Raw genomic sequence first — 20,100 nt, 5'->3', positions numbered from 1 at the left:
TGACTAGCGCATGGTGATCAGTGATCATAGTGAATTGCTTGCCATAAATGAAAACATGGAAATGTTCACACACCCATACCACCGCGAGGCTCTCCTTCTCTGGTTGAGAATATGCTTTTTCAGGATCAGACAAGCTGCGACTGGCATAGGCAGCAATACGTCTTTGATCAGAGTCATTTTCATACTGCGCCAGAATCGCACCCAAGCCCACGGGGCTGGCATCTACTGTTATCTCTGTTTTCCTGTGAGGACTGAAGTATGAAAGATTATCAGCAGACTCCATCGCCTGCTTGATTTCTCGGAAGGCCTGTTCACACTGGAGGGACCAAACAAACGGTTGACCTTGTTTTGTGAGAGTTCGAAGTGGATGGCTAATGGTTGCATAGTCTTTTATGTCGCGGGCGCAATAGCTGGCCATGCCCAGGAATGACCTCAGTTCGCTAACATCTTGAGGGCTCTTGGTTTCATTCAGAGCAGTTATCTTTTCCGGGTCGGGTTTCATCCCGGCGCCGGAGAATATGTGACCGAAAAACTTTAGTGTGGATTGGTGGAACTCACACTTGTCTTTATTAAGTGTCAAATTGGCTTCTAGCAGGGCATGACACACCCGATCTAGAGCCTTTTCATGCTCTTGAATGTTAGATCCATACACCAGGATGTCGTCACTGTAATTTAAAGTGTTGGGAATATGTTGAATGATCTGTCGAATTGCTTCCTGAAAGATTTCTGCAGCTGAGGAAACACCAAAGCTTAGTCGTTTGTGCCTAAATAGTCCAAGGTGCGTTGCGAACGTAGTGATGTAGCCAGATTTGGCATGCAACTCCAGCTGGTGGTACCCCTTGTTCAAATCAAGCTTTGAGAACACCCTCGCTCCATTCAATGCAGAAATCATGTCGCTGAGATGCGGTCCAGGATGGCGCTCCCTCTCAATGGCTGTGTTGGGGAGCCGCATGTCGACGCACAACTTCACCTTGCCAGGAGTGCCTTTCTTCGGTACAGTGACCACCGGTGATACCCATGGAGTTGAACCGTCAGTCCTTTCAATGATGTCTGCTGTTAAGAGTTCTTGAAGTTCATCCTTTACAGCTTGTTGGAGGTGGAACGGTACACGTCGGGGATGTTGTGCTACTTGTTTGATCTGTTCATTTATGTGAAGACGAATTTGGCACCCCTTCATCTTTCCTAATCCGTGGAATAATTTTGGGAATTTGTGGATAATGTCCGGATCATCGCTGACCCTGTAGAGGATCTCAACAAGTCTGAGTCGCTCTCCGGTCGGTAGACTGAGAAGGCAGTCGGCCTCCGGTCCTTCAATAACATGAATGACTGCTGGTATGGATACAGTTTTGTGTCTGAGTGTGGTTGGAAACTTCCCCAAGCATGGGAGTGGCTTCTTGGACATCCAGGTGTATACCCGGACATGTGCCGGGGTCAAGGGGGGCTGGGGCCTCATCCTTTCATATTCAGTGACCGGAATATAATTTAGTCAAGCTCCGCTGTCTAGCACAAACTTGGTTTCATGGTTCCCCATGCTGATGTCTAAGCGTGGATATTTCTTGAGTTGATCAGAGTCCGCAATCATGTTTGCATACTCAACTGTATATTCAGAATCTCTGGATGTTGATCTCGATTCTTGGGACGGTGATCTCCGTTCCCATTGGGATCTTCGTGATTCCCGACTGGAGTGTGACGAGCCTGAGGACAACTTCGGCCTGTCCTGAACTGCTCTTACATGATGTTTTCTGGCATCAGAGCGAGATGGCCTTGTTGTTCCACTCCGTCTCCTCTTTGATATTCCCCACACATCACCTCGAAGTGATTAGTTCGCCCACATCTTCGACATCGCTGACCCATGGCCGGGCATGTGTCGACGTGTGGATAGTCATATCCGCATCTATAGCACCTTCTTGTTCTCTCTGGCTTCCTTTCCCTTCGACCTGGATCACGCCTCCTATGTTCAGTGTGCCGTTGGCGCGGGACGACGGCCGAGGTCTCCATTGTTTCTCTCTTGAGCTTCGACGGCTGCTGCTGCTAGCTTGTACTCGACACACCTGTTCTCGGCCTGCGTTCCGTCCAGTTTCAATGCTCTTGGCATGTTCTTCCGCCTGATCATAGACGCGAGTCATTTCTTCAATCTCATCTAACTCATGATGTTTTCTCAGCAGCCTCCTCCGGAGCGTCTCAGAGTGGCATCCATCTATGATTTGTGATTTATTGGCAGCATCTGTTGAAAAGGTGTTGAACTCGCAGTGTCTCGATAATCGCTGCAGTCTGGTAATGAATGTGCTCATTGCTTCTTCCTTTCCTTGACGTGCCTGATGGAACGCATGTCGCTCATAGTCAACATTCTTTTTGTGGAGAAATTTCTTGTTCAGGGCTTCACGCACCTTGTCATATGTTCCTACGTCCGCAGGAGGGAGGTCTTTGACTATCTTACTGATTTCTCGGCCCGCCAGATTGCGGAGGGCAATACATTTTCCCTCATCTGCTATCACTTTTGATTCCTTAATGTAGTCTTCAAACTCCTCCAGCCATTCCTGCCATCTGGGGCCCATGCTCCCTCCAGTGGTCAGAGTTAGAGGTTCTGGAGGCCGTAAATGCGACACCCCCGTGATGATTGGTTTGACTTCATTTCGTTGTGGGGAGGTGTCCGGAGTCACCATCGTGAGAGCACGTCTTTTCTTCTTGTCCTTTTCTTTTAACTCGTGTTGACTTTATTATTTCTTATTTGCAGACAATGGAGCCCATTTGTTGCTTCTTGCTTACTCTGTCTTATCATTCGATGTTTGCATTAACTTGTGCTTGCTTGTTTTCAACTGCTCATGTGCATTAATGCTTGTTTGTCGCTGAGGCGCCTGACTTAAAAATGGCCGCTCCCAAATTGCGCAGGAATGTCCCTTTAGGTTGCCTGACTCCAAGATGGCCACCCACTTGAAACTCCCATACACCACGAGGTTTGGGTCTGCATTGGACTTCCAGGCTCACGTGGCACTCACCGGCAGCTCTCCTGGTGGGCAACAGGCCTCCCTCGGTCTCTCTCATGCTCCTTGTCCACTTGCACTCTCAGGTAAGCTCGGGGTCAGCTCCCGATTTCTTTCACTTGCCCGTATGTGCTGTTCCTCACGCATTAGGGATGAGCTCCAACCTTTGGCAATCTCGACGCGGGGTTTCTAGGCTTCCGAACTGCTCTTCATGCCTCTCCAGACGGTCTCAGTCTTCGGAGCACTTCAGGGAATCTGGGGTGGGCTCCCAGTTTCTTCAGTCGCCTTGCACGGCTCTCAGGCTCACTTCCACTTTTGGGCGCGAAATGGCGCGAGTTTGAATATTCGTTCGGCGCTCGACCGCGCTCCTCTCACACAGCTCCACGCGATCGCTGAGTCGCGGAGCGGGGACACTGGCTGCAGGCCTCTTCCTTCAGGCGGCAGTTTCTTTGGGGGCACATCTGTCGCGACCCCGACTATTCTTCGGATGATGCCCCAGGGACAGGACGCTGTTTCCAGGGTTCAGGGTGAGCAGGCTGCTCATCCCACCCTCGTCGCCAGTTGTCGTGTCTTGACCCAAGAACGACAGACACACTTCTTTATATTGTAAAGAGCTTTATTCAGTACATCCTTCTCTGTCCCTGTCCCTATTATATCTGCCCTTTCCTGCCCTAGCTCCTCCCTTTCCCCTGGCCCCGGCTAACTCCACCCATCCCACTACTAGACCGCTAACCCTGTTACAATACAGACTCCTGATTCAGCTCTCTTGGTGATTTTCTACCCCTAATAAATAGCCATAAGTAGCCTTTATGTAGGAGGATCATGTGCACACTTGACACACAAATACAAGGTAATCCCTGACCAGTGTGTCATACGCAAGGGGGAAACCCCAGTGGCTCAGCACAAGGGCTATTTCAAGTTGCTTAACCTTGACTCTGAAAGTATTTCTGTAGCTGAAGCAGCCGCGGCCTGTAGGAGGGATTTCGACGGATGATGACAAGGGAAAATATATTATTTATCTAATATTCCCTCGTCGTTGCCCTTCGAAATACTCCCCTACCCGGCTCACGACTTTTACCTGCACAGTCCGCGGCTGAGCTGCAGTAATGCACTGTAGTATCAAAAGCTGTATTCCGAGCTCTGCAGCAGGCACCCAAAGAAACAGGATTTCAGTCCTAAGCAGCCAACTGCTTGTCTCCGTGCCCACCCGACAAACACACCAGGGCGAGGCATCCTTGAAGTGTGCTGAGTGTGCACTGGGACCTCCTCTGCACTGTCTGTCCTGCAAATGGTGCAGTGCCAACGTGGAAACTCCAGCGGTGTACTGTGCAGAGAGCTTACAGATAATTTAAAGAGGCAAGGAAAACTGAGCAGTGGCTGAGCACAATAGCTAATTAAACCTGTTCAAGCTCATTTTTATTTCAGCTGCTAAAGCGTTGAGTAAATGGCAAAAAGGAACCTAATTTCCCCTTGTTTGTAGGGTGTGCCAGGAGCTGCACTGTAGTGTATGGTGAAGGCCATTTCTTTAGTGGGGAGTCCTGAGCAGTTATCCACAGAGATCAATGCATAAAGCTTGACGTCTATAGACATGGAAGTATTTTTTCACTTTTCATCTGTGCTTACAGAACTTTCTCTGAAGACGAGCAGCTGGCACATGGCTGAGAAAAGCAGCATAAGTGAATCTTCGCGTGTACCCACAAGAGCTACAGCAGCAGAAAGAGTGTTGCACACCCTGAACTTTAAAAAAATGTCTGAAAATGTATATTGACAAAACAAGCAAGTTCAGAAAGTCTAATCAACTACTTTCATCCTATGGAGTCCCTCGTAAAGGACACTTGATATAAAACAAGCATTTTCAATGCATTAGGTCTTGCATTCACGCGAGTTTGAGCTATTGGCATTGTAAATGACAGTGCCGTTTATTTATGTTTTGGATTTTAAAACAAAAATTAAAAAGGCATTGTAATTTCCAATACTAATAGCTTAGACTCATGCAAATGTGAGACCTATTGCATTGCAATAAAGGTCCTTCTCGAACGTTTGTTAGAGTGTAAATATCAGGGGAAGAGACCCGCCTGTGACGTCTTTAAAGTAGTGATAAATATTGCAGTGAAGAAGATGTGTAAGTGTTGTAAATTACACAGACACAAAGTGTGAAGTGAGAGTTACATATGAACCGAGCTAAAAACACCAACAAAGTGCTCCAACACCTTTCGCTCTGTTGTTACACTGTCGCAGCTCTGGAGGAAGAGCGGGAGGGGGTTATTAACTGCTCTCTCTGTAATTTCAGTGTGCAGTGTGACATTGCGTAATATCGATGCTATCTTTGGCCTAATATAAACACTCCAGGTGTAGTAGGGCCCTGGCATCACCTCCTGGTGCAGGGAGGGCTGTGCTTTATGGCAGGCATGGAGGGAGGGGTGGTCTGGGCTGCAGCTCCAGCCTCGTACAGTGCCCCTGCTATTACTAGTGAGCAAAAGGCGCTGAGGTGATGGTATTGGTATTGGTGTTCTTGGTATTGGTGGTGGTGGTGGCAGTATTGGTGTTGGTGGTGGTGCTATTTGGGGATGGTGTTGGTGGTGGTATTGTATTGGTACTGATGGTATTGGTATTGGTATTGGTATTGTTGATGGCGGCTTTGGTGGCGGTGCTATTGGTGGTATTAGTGGTGTTATTGGTATTGGTGGCCGCGGTAGTAGTATTGGTGGTGGTATTGATGATGGTGATGGTGGTATTGGTAGTGGTGGTGGTGTTGATATTGGTGGTGGTATTGATATTGGTGGTGGTGGTATTGTTATTGGCGGTAGTATTGTGGTGGTGGTGGTGATATTGGTCGTGGTGGTACTGCTGGTGGTGGTACTGGTGGTGTTTGTGGTATTGGTAGTGGTGGTGGTGGTATTGGTGGTGGAGGTATTGGTTGTGGTGGTTGTATTGGTGGCGGTGGTCGAGGTTGTGGTGGTGGTGGTGGTGGTATTGGTGGTGGTGGTATTGGTGGTGGTGATGGTATTGGTGGTGGTGATGGTATTGGTGGTGGAATTGATGTTGGTGGTGGAATTGATGGTGTTGGTGGTGGTATTGGTGGTGGTGTTAATAAAACAGGCTTTTAAAAACAACCTGTCAGGTGGCTTAGTGCAGATGACATTTAACGCAGATGTGCTGTTGTCAGCTTGACCCCATTAGCACACGGTTATGTGCTACCTGGAATTCACATGACTTAAATTGCTTATCATTTCTAAATCCATTTTTTTGAGGGGTGTGGGGGGGATTGAAACAGACACGACATAATGCTAGGTTAAAGTGATTGAAAGGGGGAACGTTTGTTAAGGGGCGTCCGTGCTGCATAAAAAAACAAAAGCTGTTTTAGCTGAAGCTGCGCTTGTCCGGCCTGCAGTAAGAGAACCTCAATAAAGTAAGTAGTGCTTACAGACTAAATAACAGGTCCAGTGTAGCAACCAAAGTAAAGGGGCCAGTAGCCATGGGAGGCTACAAATGAAGACAAGGCCATAGTAAGGAGGGACTAACAAGCCTATTAACGAATCCACAGGTAGCATTTACGAAAGCAGTGACAAAAGCCAATGAAAAAAATGGGAGGAAAGTGGGCGCTTATTCTCTCCCATACTCTCCTTCAGCAGTCTCGCAGAGCGAGCAGCACATGTGGTCTGCCGCTCGGCTCGACCTAAAAAGCTATAGCTCTCTGCCTATCTAGTGCCATCTTGTACTGTCACAGTAATAAAGCCCAGGCTCGAGGGGGAATTATCTACGGAGGTGAGCTGTGGGGCCACACTTAGACACATACCATTCAAAGTATAGAAAACAAATTAATTAGACAGTTGGTGGCCCTCCCTCCAAGGACTCTACTTCTCCCTTTGAGACTAGACCTGGGTCTGAGACCTATTACGGAAGAACTGGGCCTCAAACCTTTGCTCTACTGGCGCCGCCTCTGGAGCAGCCAGGATCTCATCATCTACAGATCGGAGCTGCAGGAATTTCTCAAGTTACCTAATGCCACCAAAATCCCTTGGCTAAAGTATATAAGGAGAATGTGCGAGACTCTTGGAGTGCCTGACCTATGGTCTGATCCCGAAAGTGCGTGCACGAGGATGCCCAGAAAAGCACTGTCTACGCTGTTTTATAATCATATGCTTCAAAAAACATTGGATACTACTCGGGAGGGGTCCTTAACAGATCTCTTCATCAAAATCAAAGACTCGTATAGCCATGAATGTGTCCTGGATGGCATGACTCCGGTGCTTACAAGGAAGCTCTTCCTGCAATGGAGGTATGGGTCTCTCCCTCTAAGGTCCTTCACAAAGGCTTGGGTAGGTGGACTGGAGACAGGGGCATGCCCGGCATGTGCCTATAAATTGGAGAATGACTTACACGTAGTCCTGTTCTGTGGAGCCTATACCAGAATCAGGAGACATTGGTTGGTCCCTCATCTAAAAAACTTGAGCTTCAGAACATATGCTCCGGCCTATAGAGTATTAAAGTCGGATTTATCTCCGCCAACAGTGTTTGCTATGGCAAAAGTCCTGACTGCAATGTGGCTGGCACGCACTCGAACAATCAAGGGCACCACAACATTGTGAACACCTCTTCTTCCTCCCTTGCATTTGGGCTCATTCATTTTAGACTTGTATTGTATTAGTACATTCATTTACTGTTCTTATTGGGTTTTTACCGGCATTTTAATGATTATTGTATTCCGTGTATATCTTTTATGATCTTTTTATGATCGAAATAAAGATTTTGAATTGAATTGATTGAAAGGGGGAACGTTTGTTGGGGGCCGTCCGTGCTGCATAAAAAAACAAAAGCTGTTTCAGCTGAAGCTGCGCTTGTCCGGCCTGCAGTAATTGAACCTCAATAAAGTAAGTAGTGCTTACAGACTAAATAACAGGTCCAGTGTAGCAACCAAAGTAAAGGGGCCAATAGCCATGGGAGGCTACAAATGAAGACAAGGCCATAGTAAGGAGGGACTAACAAGCCTATTAACAAATCCAAAGATAGCATTTACGAAAGCAGTGACAAAAGCCAATGAAAAAAATGGGAGGAAAGTGGGCGCTTATTTTCTCCCATACTCTCCTTCAGCAGTCTCACAGAGCGAGCAGCACATGCGCTCTGCCGCTCGGCTCGACCTAAAAAGCTATAGCTCTCTGCCTATCTAGTGCCATCTTGTACTGTCACAGTAAAGCGGGTCATCTTTTGTAAGCAAACATTTCGGCATACTTATTCAGAAGTGGGCCAGTTCCAATAATTTTGTTTGTTGGAGTAACATTGGAGAATATTTGCCGTGTTGCAACCTGGATAAATACAAAAACACATTTTCAAACTGATTATCTCTGATAGGTTGAAGTTTGGTTTCTTTTAAATTATGAAACTAGGCTACTAAGCACGTGAATCTATCAAAGATAGCAATTCTGGAGAAGCCCAGTAGTAGCTAAGCACCTTTTATCTTATGTGACACAGAGTGTGTCAAGCTTATGATAGGTGATGAGGTCTGCGATGTCTAGTGCGGGGAGTACTGCAAAGAGAGGATTAAAGTTGAGGCTGGCTGTCTTGTAGCTACTGAGATGTATATGAGGCTTAGTTTTTGTATTGTGAGGAAGCTACATGATACATGAATATACTGTCGGCTTTTAGTGTGATTGTAAGGATTGTCATTATGGAGTGCTGGTTCAGATATATGCCTATATCTTATCTTTTTGGTATCAGTGGAGTAGGTTTTCCGGTCTAAGGCTGGTTGGTGGAACGCCCCCAGAAGTTGACTTGCAGTAGAGAGAAGGAAGGACTGGATGCCACTTCCTGTATATATTGATGCTAGTAAATGCATTGCTTTCACTTCTTGTGGAGATGGATGATAAGGAATGAAGTCTGGTTTTCTGACCTGTTCTGTTAAAGATGGTTTTGGTACGTAAACTTGTGCTGTCGCTTACTGTGGAGATGAATGATGCCTTGTGTATAAAGCATGTTCTTTTTTTTTCTTAAACAGAACAGCCTGTTGAAACTCCTGTCTTTTCAGTTCGGGTTAAAGAAGAGGAAGATCCCTATCTTTTGGATTCTCAGCACTCTGAGAGAACAGAAAGCTTTGACAGCCCAACAACAAGTGAGTGAAACATGTGGTCACCTAGATAGAATGTTGTTTGTGTGCAAATCTGATGTGACACGTCACAAAAAATATTTGAACATTGCAAAGGAATCTAGTGTTTGCTCAGTATTATGCTTTTTTTCAATTCAAGGAGTATTGTTACAATCTGAGGTTCCCCCCTCAGAGCCACAGGTGTTGCATTCTAACCTCCTGGTGCAGGGACTTAGTTCAAAGTACTACCAAAAATTAGAAATACAGTTTTACTGCGACTCATCAATGAATCACTAAGCTATACTGTGCAGGTGGTGTTTCCTGGACTCGATTAATCCCTCTATATGAGTACAGGGACACATTGGAACTCCAAACCCTCTTTTGTAAATGAGTAACATACTCAAAATAGCATTTAAGACACAGTAAATAAAACTGTAAAATGTTTATTCCTAAAAGTCAAGTCTAGTCCATAAAATAAGAACGAAAACAACAAAGAATGCAAAAATAAATTAGTGGATAATTTGGATCTTACTGCATACCTTTTTCAGTGAGAAGTAGCTGCTAAGCTATGCTTAATTACAGCCCTTGTCCTGAAATTATAAGCAGCGCCGGGCTGAAGGCCACTTCTCTGTGCTGAGCCCCATAGCAACCCCTGACTGGCTCTGGTTGCAGCAAACCTAAGTGACGTCTGGCCGGAAAGTTCACTTATGAATCTGACCAAACTGTGTCCATATATAAAGATTTTTATACTACCTGATCACCAATTTTTATCACTTGGCTTTAGGGCGGCCTACAGCACGGACACGGCTCTGGTAGAGATGGCGGAGTCGATTTGGGAGTGTGGACGGGGGCGGCAGAGCGGTCCTGATTCTGCTGGACCTCTCTGCCGCGTTCGATACCGTCCCCTACGAGCTCCTCCTCGCCAGGCTATCCGCAATTGGCATCGGCGGCAATGTCCTGGCCCGGCTGTCCTCATTTCTTTCAGACAGGACACAACAGGTCTGTATGCCACCCTATGCCTCTGAGCCTAAACCACTTCTTACCGGGGTCCCACAGGGATCTACCATTAGTCCCCTACTGTTCAATATCTACATCACCCCCCTGGTTTATCTAGCGGAACAGTACGGGGCTAAGATTATAGGGTATGCTGATGACACGCAGCTGCTCTTTACTTGGCCAGACGATGATCTGGACACTACAATGGTCCAGCTATGCTTGTCTTCAGTTTTTCGCTGGTTAACTTTGGCTCAGCTAAAATGCAACGAGAATAAATCGGAGGTCCTCTTTTATGGCTCCTTCCCCCTAACTTCAAAAATTCTCTGTGGCCCCCGAATAATCCTAGCCCCAAGGTGATGGGTGGCCCTGCTAAAAATCTTGGTATATGGTTTGGGGAGGATTTAAGATTTGAGGACCATATAAAGAAATTATCCGGGACATGCTTTGCTACTCGAAGAATGCTTCGAAGATTTTTTCCACTGCTTCCTAGAGAAGCTAGGGGACTGTCGCTCGAGCACTCATTCTAGCAAGGCTGGATTACGCGAACGCCCTGTTTAGTGGCATTCCCGCTTACCTGGTTAAGCGTCTGTTGGTTATTCAGAATGCCGCCGTCCGTCTCCTTTTTAATGTCCCGCGATGGAAGAGCGTTCGCTCTCATATGTCTAGCCTTCATTGGCTGCCAGTGCCACAACGTATCCTTTTCAAATCCCCAGTGCTCTCATTTAGAGCCACCCATGACCTGCTTATCTGAAGAAGAGATTTACTCTCTATGCTCCCACAAGAGCTCTTAGATCGTCCTCTTTGTTTAAAATGACCCTCCCTCGCTTTAAGCGAACCAGATTAGGAGGCCAGTCGATTGTAGTAGTGGCAGCCCGAGCATGGAATGTCCTTCCCCTTCACTTGCGCTCCACACAGTGTGTAGCCCAGTTCAAGAGAAATCTGAAAACCCATCTTTTTAGGAGTGTGACTTAAGCTGCCTCTTGTTTGTTTCTCCTCTGTTCTTTCCCATCGCGCCAGGATACTCCCAAGTAACAGAGCGCGTTATAAAATGATTTATACATACATACATATACATACTTGTTTCTAAGTTTGGTGACACGTAAATCCCAACAAGATAACATTAGTATGGTGATCAATGTGTCATTTCGAGTCACATGTTGACATGCTAGCTTTCACTGCAAGCATCCCTATAAATATGGCAGCAACTATAACATAAACAAAGACAATATATCAGTCCAGCTAGGAGGCGGACGTGATGCAACTATCTAAACTTAATACTTTCTAATAGATAGAGATAAGAGCCTGGAGGCAAGCACATGTTACAAATTGAAGAGTATTACACAAACCCTGTCACAGTGTTCGTAACAGTATAACTCCTTTGGTGCAGAGATGTTAGGAGAAAATATTCAGGCACATGCATCAAAGGAAAAACCGATCGCAAACGGGCAGATTCTCAGAATCTGCCCCTTTGCGACCGGTATTTTTGCATTTGGGATGCATTATCCCAAATGCAAAAATCTCAATGCAAGGAATCTCTAAATTGCAATTCCTTAAATTGCGATGGCATTTGAAGAATCACAAATTGAGATTCCTTAAATGCAATGCATGAAAGTAAAAGAATTAGCGATTTCGCTAATAGGAGTAGCAAATTACCATGAAGTTGAACTTCATGGTAATTTGCAAAAACTTTGAAAAATGCACTTTTAGCGATTCCTATATGCATAGGCTTTTGCGATTACTAAATAGCGATTCCCTAAAAATCGCTATTTAGGAATCGCAATTTCTTCTGTTGATGCATGTGGCAGATTATCTTCTTAACCTTGTTGCATATGTGGATAAACATATTTGTGTTTTTGCTTAGCAAGAGCTTTTAACTGTTGTAACACAGACACTTGTACTCAATTAAAATGTGAGAAAGGGACATTCTCCCTAATGTTAGAGGTCGTAGTGGAATTGAGCAATGCTTTGTGACCACAACTGCTTCCCAAAGGGACCAGTTCCCCTTTGAAAATTGTATTGGACAGCCCTGTGGATCAGTCAGTAGCCCAACAGCTCACTGCATGCACCACCACTGTGTTGTCTTAAATACTAAACATTGCTTTTTAAAAGTAGCACTAGTCTTATTAAAAACATGCTCACAAATGTGAAAACAAGTGCAAGGATGAAGGTCTGCTGTGCCTTGCAGGCCACCATTCCTGTAGTCGCAGCCATTCACAGTGAGTTGCACATTGCAGCCTGCGTTATTGATATTCTTTAGGCATTGTGTTTTCAGGCCCCCTTCAAATCTACTGATTGAGATCCAACCAGTTAGTACATAGATTTTGCATCATGTGATCCTCACAATAGTTATAAATGTAAAGTATTCCTGCCAATGTGCATAGGAATCCACAACACCTCGTTTCGATAGTATAATAGAAACAAACCTTCATTGAAGGCATATATGTTAAGATAAGTCATTTATAAGTCACCCCCATAGTGTTAAGCAGTAGAAGTGTTTTGCTGAGAATTTCATATTGGAACACCCCATTTAATGAATAGCAAAATGATTCATTGCAGTACCTAGCTAAATAGTTAGCTTCCTATGTCAAAAACATGTACAAACCTGCATTTAAGTAGAGAAAAATTAAGAGAAAGAATATCTACACGGTAAAAGTGCATATGTTAACGAGGATACTACTCCTTGAAGAAGTCAACAGCTTGTCTCCCAGCGTGCACTGTACTCACACTTTTCCTCAAAGCCTCAGTTGTTTCTTCTGGCTCACGCTTAGAGGAGACTAGAACAATTTTGGGAGATTTTCTTGAAGTTTTTGTTTGAACGCCCATTATTTTTTACTTCACTTGACTTCTTTCACAGCTCCTCATTGAAATCACGTTTCCACCCGTTTAATGAAGTAATCTTTTCTCACAATGTCTTCACTTGTTGTAAAGTGCCCTTCCAGTGGCACAAGCACTTTTTACCATTGGTTAGCAGGGGTAAAGTGTGCAGTGTCCTATGGCTAGTAAAAACTGGGTCAGCAAATGAAGGCCAAAAATCTGAGTGAATACAAAGCATAAGATGGTCATTTCCATCACTGTTTAATTGCCAGCAGCAGCTGGTTCCACAGTTGAATACGCAGTACTGAGAACCTTTAAAGAAAACGTGTAGTGTAGTCACAGTGCAAGTGCTTTGATATGCATTATGGATGTATTTTGTTTTAAATAGAACAGAAGTGATATATATTATTGAAAATGTACTGATGGTAATTCATCGCTGTCAGTGTTGGGTTAAGTATTCTATATGAAGCAGTTGTTGAGTGGAGAATATAGCACTGTCCTTTTTTCCATTTATTAACTTGTTAAGCAACTCGTCAAGAACAAAAAATTGAGACTGAATCTAGGTTAGGCGCGTCAGTGAGTTGCCGACATTGAGCATTTGCCTGTTGTTCACATGCTTCTTCCTGTACAACCTTGTCCTCAGGACTAAATTGGACTTCATCCCAATGTGGTGACTATTTTCCATTTCAGACAGTCTTTAACTATGCCCACCTTTTAGCCTCTACCCATTCCTGTCAATGATGATGAACTGTTGCCTCGGTTGGACCAGAAACGGGTGGTCAGCTACTACATAGACTGTCCCAGAGAGGTCTAAGGATCCCCTATTCATAAGATACACGGTCACCAAGAAGGGTAGAGCAGTACATAACAGGACTTTGTCTAGCTGGATGATTATATGCACCAAAATGTGCTATGCCCTTGCAAGAAAGGAACCTCCAGAGGTAATATGGGACCTTTCCAACAGAGCCGTCTTCCACCTCAGTTTTGGCCAAGGGTGTTCCACTGGCTGAGATCTGTTGTGCAGTGAAATGAGCTTTTCTTCAGACTTTCATCAAGCATTAGTGTTTGGGCTGCAAGGTGCAATGAGATGGCCATTTTGCTTGTTTGGTCCTCCAGGATTTCCTCGTCTAGCCATCCTTCACACCGACTGCATAAGGAGTGTAGTTCTATGGAATCTTTTTGAAAGGTAAGGAATCTGAAAGTTAAAGTGGTCTTCAGAAGAGACCGTTACCTTGAATAATTGTCTCACCTGTCCCACCTACATCCCTATCCTAAAGGATGCTCATTGGCCTCAGTAATAATGTTCCTAATCAGATACTTAGCATCTCCCCCTGGGTAGCCACCTGGTGGCCTACCGAATTAGGACCCACGCCAACACCCACCGACAGGCCACGTAAACTGGGCATCACCCTGGACACCAAATCTTCCATGAGACCCCAAATTAACGCCTTCACATCCGCCTGCTTCAACATCCTCCACTTGCTCGAAAGATCATCAAGTGGCTTCCCCTGGACACCAGGAAGACCGTTATTCAGGCTCTGATCACGAGCAGGTTAGACTACGGCAATGCCCTCTACTACGGAATACCAGCCCACCTCACACAAAAGCTCTAAACCATCCATAATGCTGCTGCAAGACTAGTTTTAAACCCTCCCCGCCGCACCCAAATCATCCCGCACCACCATGAAATCCACTGGCTGCCTGTCAAGAAACGCTACCAGTTCAAGATACCCTCACCTACAAAGCGCTGCATCAGAAAGGACCGCCTACCTCATCCATCAACTGAACTCCCACCAGCCAATCTGAAATCCATCATCTACATCACTGTCACTCGCACATCCCCAGTATTCACAGATGCTGATCAGGAGGCCATTTGTTCTACTATCTAGCAGCAAAGATCTGGAACGCCCCTCCCCAGGACATCAGAGCAGCCACAACGCTCACAACATTCTGTAAGAAACTAAAGACTTGGTTCTTCGACTGATGCTCCTGAAAGTCCTGCACCTACTCAGCACCTGGATATCCTCAAGGAGTGATTCGTTTATGCTCTACAAATTCTCTTACATTCCATTACATTACAGATATGTGCACTATGTCATTCCCTCATCTCTTTTTATTCAAGAAAGTTGGACAAGGCTGTTCCTCGGGTGGAAAGGAGGAAGGGGAGTGGGGTGCAATGGTCAAGGGAGAAAGTGGTGGTTAAAGGGTGTTAACCTCCAACTGGGTATCCTTTGTGTAGGATATGTTTGCCTCACACACCCTTGCAGGTGTCATGCTTCATCATAGGCGTTGCTCCTCGTCGGGTAGGCGGTGCAATTCCCAACGGGCTCACCTCAAAGAGTGGCTCTTTGGCGGAGATCTTTTGAATCCAACTGCCTATTAGTGAAGTGTGGGTATGGGGCCAGAGGGATTGTAGACTTGATTGTGAGTTAAAATGCAGCGTAGGGTACCTGAGACTACTTTATTCGGGTGGTCCCTTGTTACAATTAAAAGGTGCAACTAGACTAGACTATCTGGAAAGTAATGTTTCCTTGTTCTAGTTTAGACTAGGATATAAAAAGACGGTCGACATGTTTCTCGCTATGTGCATTGACTTGCGATTCGTCAGGACCTATGTGGTGTTGTCTACAAAAAGAATATTGTTAATGTCAACTAAGAAGGCTCATACATCAAATTATGGGAAGAGCTTTTACCTCAATTGTGTTGTTCCTTGCCTAAAAGTCAAGAGTTATCCGCCCCATCAATACTCGGCTTTAGTCCTACCCTTCGTCCGCCGAGATCGGACTGATCTGACCAGCCTGATCTCGGCGGACGAAGGGTAGGACTAAAGCCTGCTACACGGAGAGCTTCAGCCTCAAATCTAGGGCCATCTTTCACGCTGTACAACCCGCCGAGTATTGATGGGGCGGATAACTCTTGACTTTTAGGCAAGGAACAACACAATTGAGGTAAAAGCTCTTCCCATAATTTGATGTATGAGCCTTCTTAGTTGACATTAACAATATTCTTTTTGTAGACAACACCACATAGGTCCTGACGAATCGCAAGTCAATGCACATAGCGAGAAACATGTCGACCGTCTTTTTATATCCTAGTCTAGTCTAGAACAAGGAAACATTACTTTCCAGATAGTCTAGTCTAGTTGCACCTTTTAATTGTAACGAGGGACCACCCGAATAAAGTAGTCTCAGGTACCCTACGCTGCATTTTAACTCACAATCAAGTCTACAATCCCTCTGGCCCCATACCCACACTTCACTAATAGGCAGTTGGATTCAAAAGATCTCCGCCAAAGAGCCCCTCTTTGAGGTGAGCCCGTTGGGAATTGCACCGCCTACCCGACGAGGAGCAACGCCTATGATGAAGCATGACACCTGCAAGGGTGTGTGAGGCAAACATATCCAACACAATCGATACCCAGTGGGAGGTTAACACCCTTTAACCACCACTTTCTCCCTTGACCAGTGCACCCCACTCCCCTTCCTCCTTTCCACCCGAGGAACAGCCTTGTCCAACTTTCTTGAATAAAATGTCGACTGAGGCTGGACCTTCCACTCCCTTTGAGTGGTAATCACGCCCTAACCGATCCACTTGGATCACTCTCTCCCTCCTTTTGAAAACATTCCCTCATCTTTCCCTCTGTGTCCATAGAAAACGTGGCCACTTTACTGATGTCAGGGCATCAAGGTTGCTGCTACATGACACCAGTGATACCACCATGACCTTGCTTCTGATATTGAGATGAGCCAGCGTCCCCACCAGTGCGGAAGATCTATGTGAGACGTTTCTACATCAAGTCTAGTGCTTGGGATATATTCAAAAGGTGAGGATGCTGCAAATAGTTGAAGTATCCACCAGAAAGATCCTTACCAAAGGTAAGTAACTTTTTACTTTGTTTATCTAACTGCTTTTGATTTATTGTATAGCTATTAGTAGTATGAACTCCATCTACGCCATGGACTCAAGACAGAAAAGACAGTGCGGCCCTCATCCTCTTGGACCTCTCTAAAGCGTTTGACACGGTATCCTATTCCATTTTCATCCAACGCGTACACAACATTAGAAACCAATGACACACACTCTGATGGATCTGCCACCGTGCACCTCGGATTCCCATTACCTCATCTGTGCAGTTCCGCAAGGATACTCCTTGAGCCCAACTCTCTTCAACGCGTACATGATCCCTTTAGCCAGCATCAGACATTTTCACGACATCAATGTCCTCTGCACCACTGATGACAGGCAACTCATTCTCTCTCTCACTAATAAGATGCTCAGTACTCGGATCAATGCCTGCATGACTGAAATTGTGCCTACAGGATGAAGACCAACTGTCTAAAGGTGAACACTAAAAAACTGAAATCATGCTCTTCGGGGAGAGCATTTCACAGTAGGCTTCCACCTGGTGGCCAATAGAGCTAGGATCGACATCCACCTCCACCACCCATGGCCAGAAACTCATCATTGATCATCATTGCCACTTTTTGTAATTTTTAACATGCAACGCAAGGCAATATTTTATTATGATTGGTTTTACTGCCCTTGTACCGAGTGGTCCCTTTTATCGATACTGTTTGGAGTAATATTTGACAATCGGCTCCAAACGGACTGCCAAAAGGCTCCAGTTGCATCCTCATGTATGTTTTGCATGAGAAAACTTTACTTTTACTTCTCTCCTCATTATGGAACGCAGGTAGGCTACTATGGTGGCCCTCATTGGCTCATGATTGTATTATTGTAGAAGTCTGTAATTCAGTAGTGACGGGTGATTTGCAGACTGTCCAAAATTAAGCTGCGCACCTGGAAGTGAACGCTCCAAGGCTTAAGGCCCTTATTCCCATCTTAAAAATATTGCACTTACTCCTAATTCTGCCTTGCATTTCTTTAACAGTTTTTCTTTGTATTGTCCACAGATTATTTTATGGTACAGTGCCAGAATGTTTGCCAATTGCCTTATTAGATACTGTCTGCAAGCTCTCTCTGATCAGTCAATCTATTTCTTATTAGTGTACCAACATTCCCCTGAGCTAAACTGAGGGCTAAAAGTTATTTGTTTTTCGCTTCTTCTCTGTGGACCACACTTCCTTTTAATCTAAAATGGTTTTTTTATTGCTTGTTCTTTAGGCTGCCCTTTAAAATTTTGTTTTATCAATACATTTGGTGTAATAGAAGCTCTCGTCTCTCGATGTAGCACCAAGAGACTCTCGTGGCATTATTGCGCTTTATTAAACATAAATGACATATTAACATCTGAGGTAATTTTTGTATCCATCTTGCTTCCCTAGTCTTGCGTTTATGTATGAGAGGTTTTGGGTTAGTCAGTGGTCACTTGCTGTTTCCAGTTTGTGTACTTTTGTTGTCCAAAGTCTGCAATGCTGGTGCTCTCCACTTGGAATAGCTAATTTACATTATTTTTAGGTAATTGGCTCTGATGTTAGCAATGAACAGTCAAGGCTTAATCCACAAGTTTATTATCAAGAGTGCTATGGCACAGTAAATAACTCAGTAAAATTAATTTCCATTCAGTGCTTTACTTTAGACAAGAACATGACTATATTTAGCAGGTATGTAAATAGTTCAGTTAATAAGACAATAACAACGTTTGGGCTGTGATGTAGTCCTAAACGTTGTTGCAGCTTATTTTGCTAAGCTAAACAGCGACTGTAAGAACAATCTGGTTGAGCTTTGTGCAGGTCAGTATGGGCAACTTAGGAAGTGCGTAGGTCTCTAGTTCTTAGTAAGAGTACCCGAATCTGAATTCCTTGGTTATTGACAGTATGAACAGTCTCATCCTATGGGACATTGTGCAGGTCATCCTAGAAATCTTTGGAGGTCTTAGCAAAGACTACCTGCATTTGAATCTCTTAATCACCTTTCAAGCCCTTTGTGGGATTTTAGCGAGATCTAACAGTAAGAACAGTCTCATCCTATGGGACATTGTGCAGGTCATCCTAGAAATCTTTGGAGGTCTTAGCAAAGACTACCTGCATTTGAATCTCTTAATCACCTTTCAAGCCCTTTGTGTGATTTTAGCGAGATCTAAACTATTTTCTATTGCTTCTATATAGACCATAATAAACAGTTTACAGCAGCGAACAAACAGCTTCTCATTATTAAACTGGACATTGATCAAGTTACAAAGACAATTATTAAGACATGTATTACAGGTCTTTTATTGAGGAGGCAGTCCCTCTACAGACCCCTCACCTTTTTGTGGTTCTGTGGGAACCTTTGAAGCAGAATAATCTATAACCTGCTGGTGCAGGGATCCCCACTTCAAAACGGGTTCTTTATCAAGTAAGGAGGATACGACACTGGAGCAAAATCAAGTCATGGATAGTTAATTCATTCATGAATGGGTCTCCATCCGACCTGCACCATCAAGATACCGAGGAGAGAGCACCCTGACCTATAGTTACATGGGTTTGTATAGCGAAAACCAAAGACAAGGAACACCCAGAGGTAAATAAGGCTCTGGGAAGAACACACAGATGAGACAATCAGTAACAATCAACAACCTTGGTGTCTTGTGTAACTGTCACATCTGGAGGCTGCATAACAAGATAGGCTTATCTGAACAAACTTTAACTAAGGCTTTACCATTGTTTAAAACCCACACCAAACCCACAGTGCAGACATCAGCTACGCTTTTGTGCTGGCTTTGCATGTTTACGCAGCCTAAAATGTCTCAACTTTAGCTTTGTGACCAAATGTTTATGCAAGTGGCATCAGGGACAGAGTCAGGCTGAAAAACAGGTCAGGGGTGAGTATGGATGAAGCAGAGCTGAATCAGAAAATGAGAGATTCAGATTTTGAGGTTTTACAGTCCTTCCTTTTCAGCTATGCTGAATCTCTTTAACATGGTATATGTATTAATTGTGTATTTGAATATTTGTAAGGTCATGGATTTCAGTGAGCATAATAATTTCTCTATTTAATTCAGGAACATTGATTGGGGAAGATTTAATACTATTACAAATGGCTCTACAAGCTGTACATATTGTGGGGGCACATTGAATGCAGCGACAACAAGTGAAGAAGATGGCCCCTATGATTGCTATCCCCATTAACAATTTCCAGATCCCAAGTGGAGATAAGTCCCCATAACCAGTTAGACTAGGACCATGTTCCTTGGTCTGGATGTATTTCTGCAGCTATTTTATGAAGCTTTGAAATAGCACTATAGACAGAAGGGGCGTGGTCAGTTATGAACACACAGCAGCTACTACC

The 20,100-nt window shown here is 44.7% G+C and overlaps 1 protein-coding gene across 2 annotated transcripts in view; it reads left to right on the top strand.

The window, feature by feature from the left end:
* The window catches only part of LOC147701895 (uncharacterized), a 278,593-nt gene that overhangs the window by 102,658 nt on the left and 155,835 nt on the right, over positions 1–20,100 (top strand). For both annotated transcript variants that reach the window (XM_086930525.1, XM_086930524.1), the window contains exon 6: positions 8,974–9,087. In XM_086930525.1, the coding sequence (XP_086786651.1) occupies positions 8,974–9,087 (114 nt within the window). The remainder of the gene's footprint in view (positions 1–8,973; positions 9,088–20,100) is intronic.

The sequence above is a fragment of the Lissotriton vulgaris genome, chromosome 7 (assembly GCF_964263255.1).
Source record: "Lissotriton vulgaris chromosome 7, aLisVul1.2, whole genome shotgun sequence".
In the NCBI taxonomy this organism is placed as follows: Eukaryota; Metazoa; Chordata; class Amphibia; order Caudata; family Salamandridae; genus Lissotriton; species Lissotriton vulgaris.
Note: the sequence above shows the minus strand (reverse complement) of the source record. Positions and strands in the feature narration are given on the sequence as shown.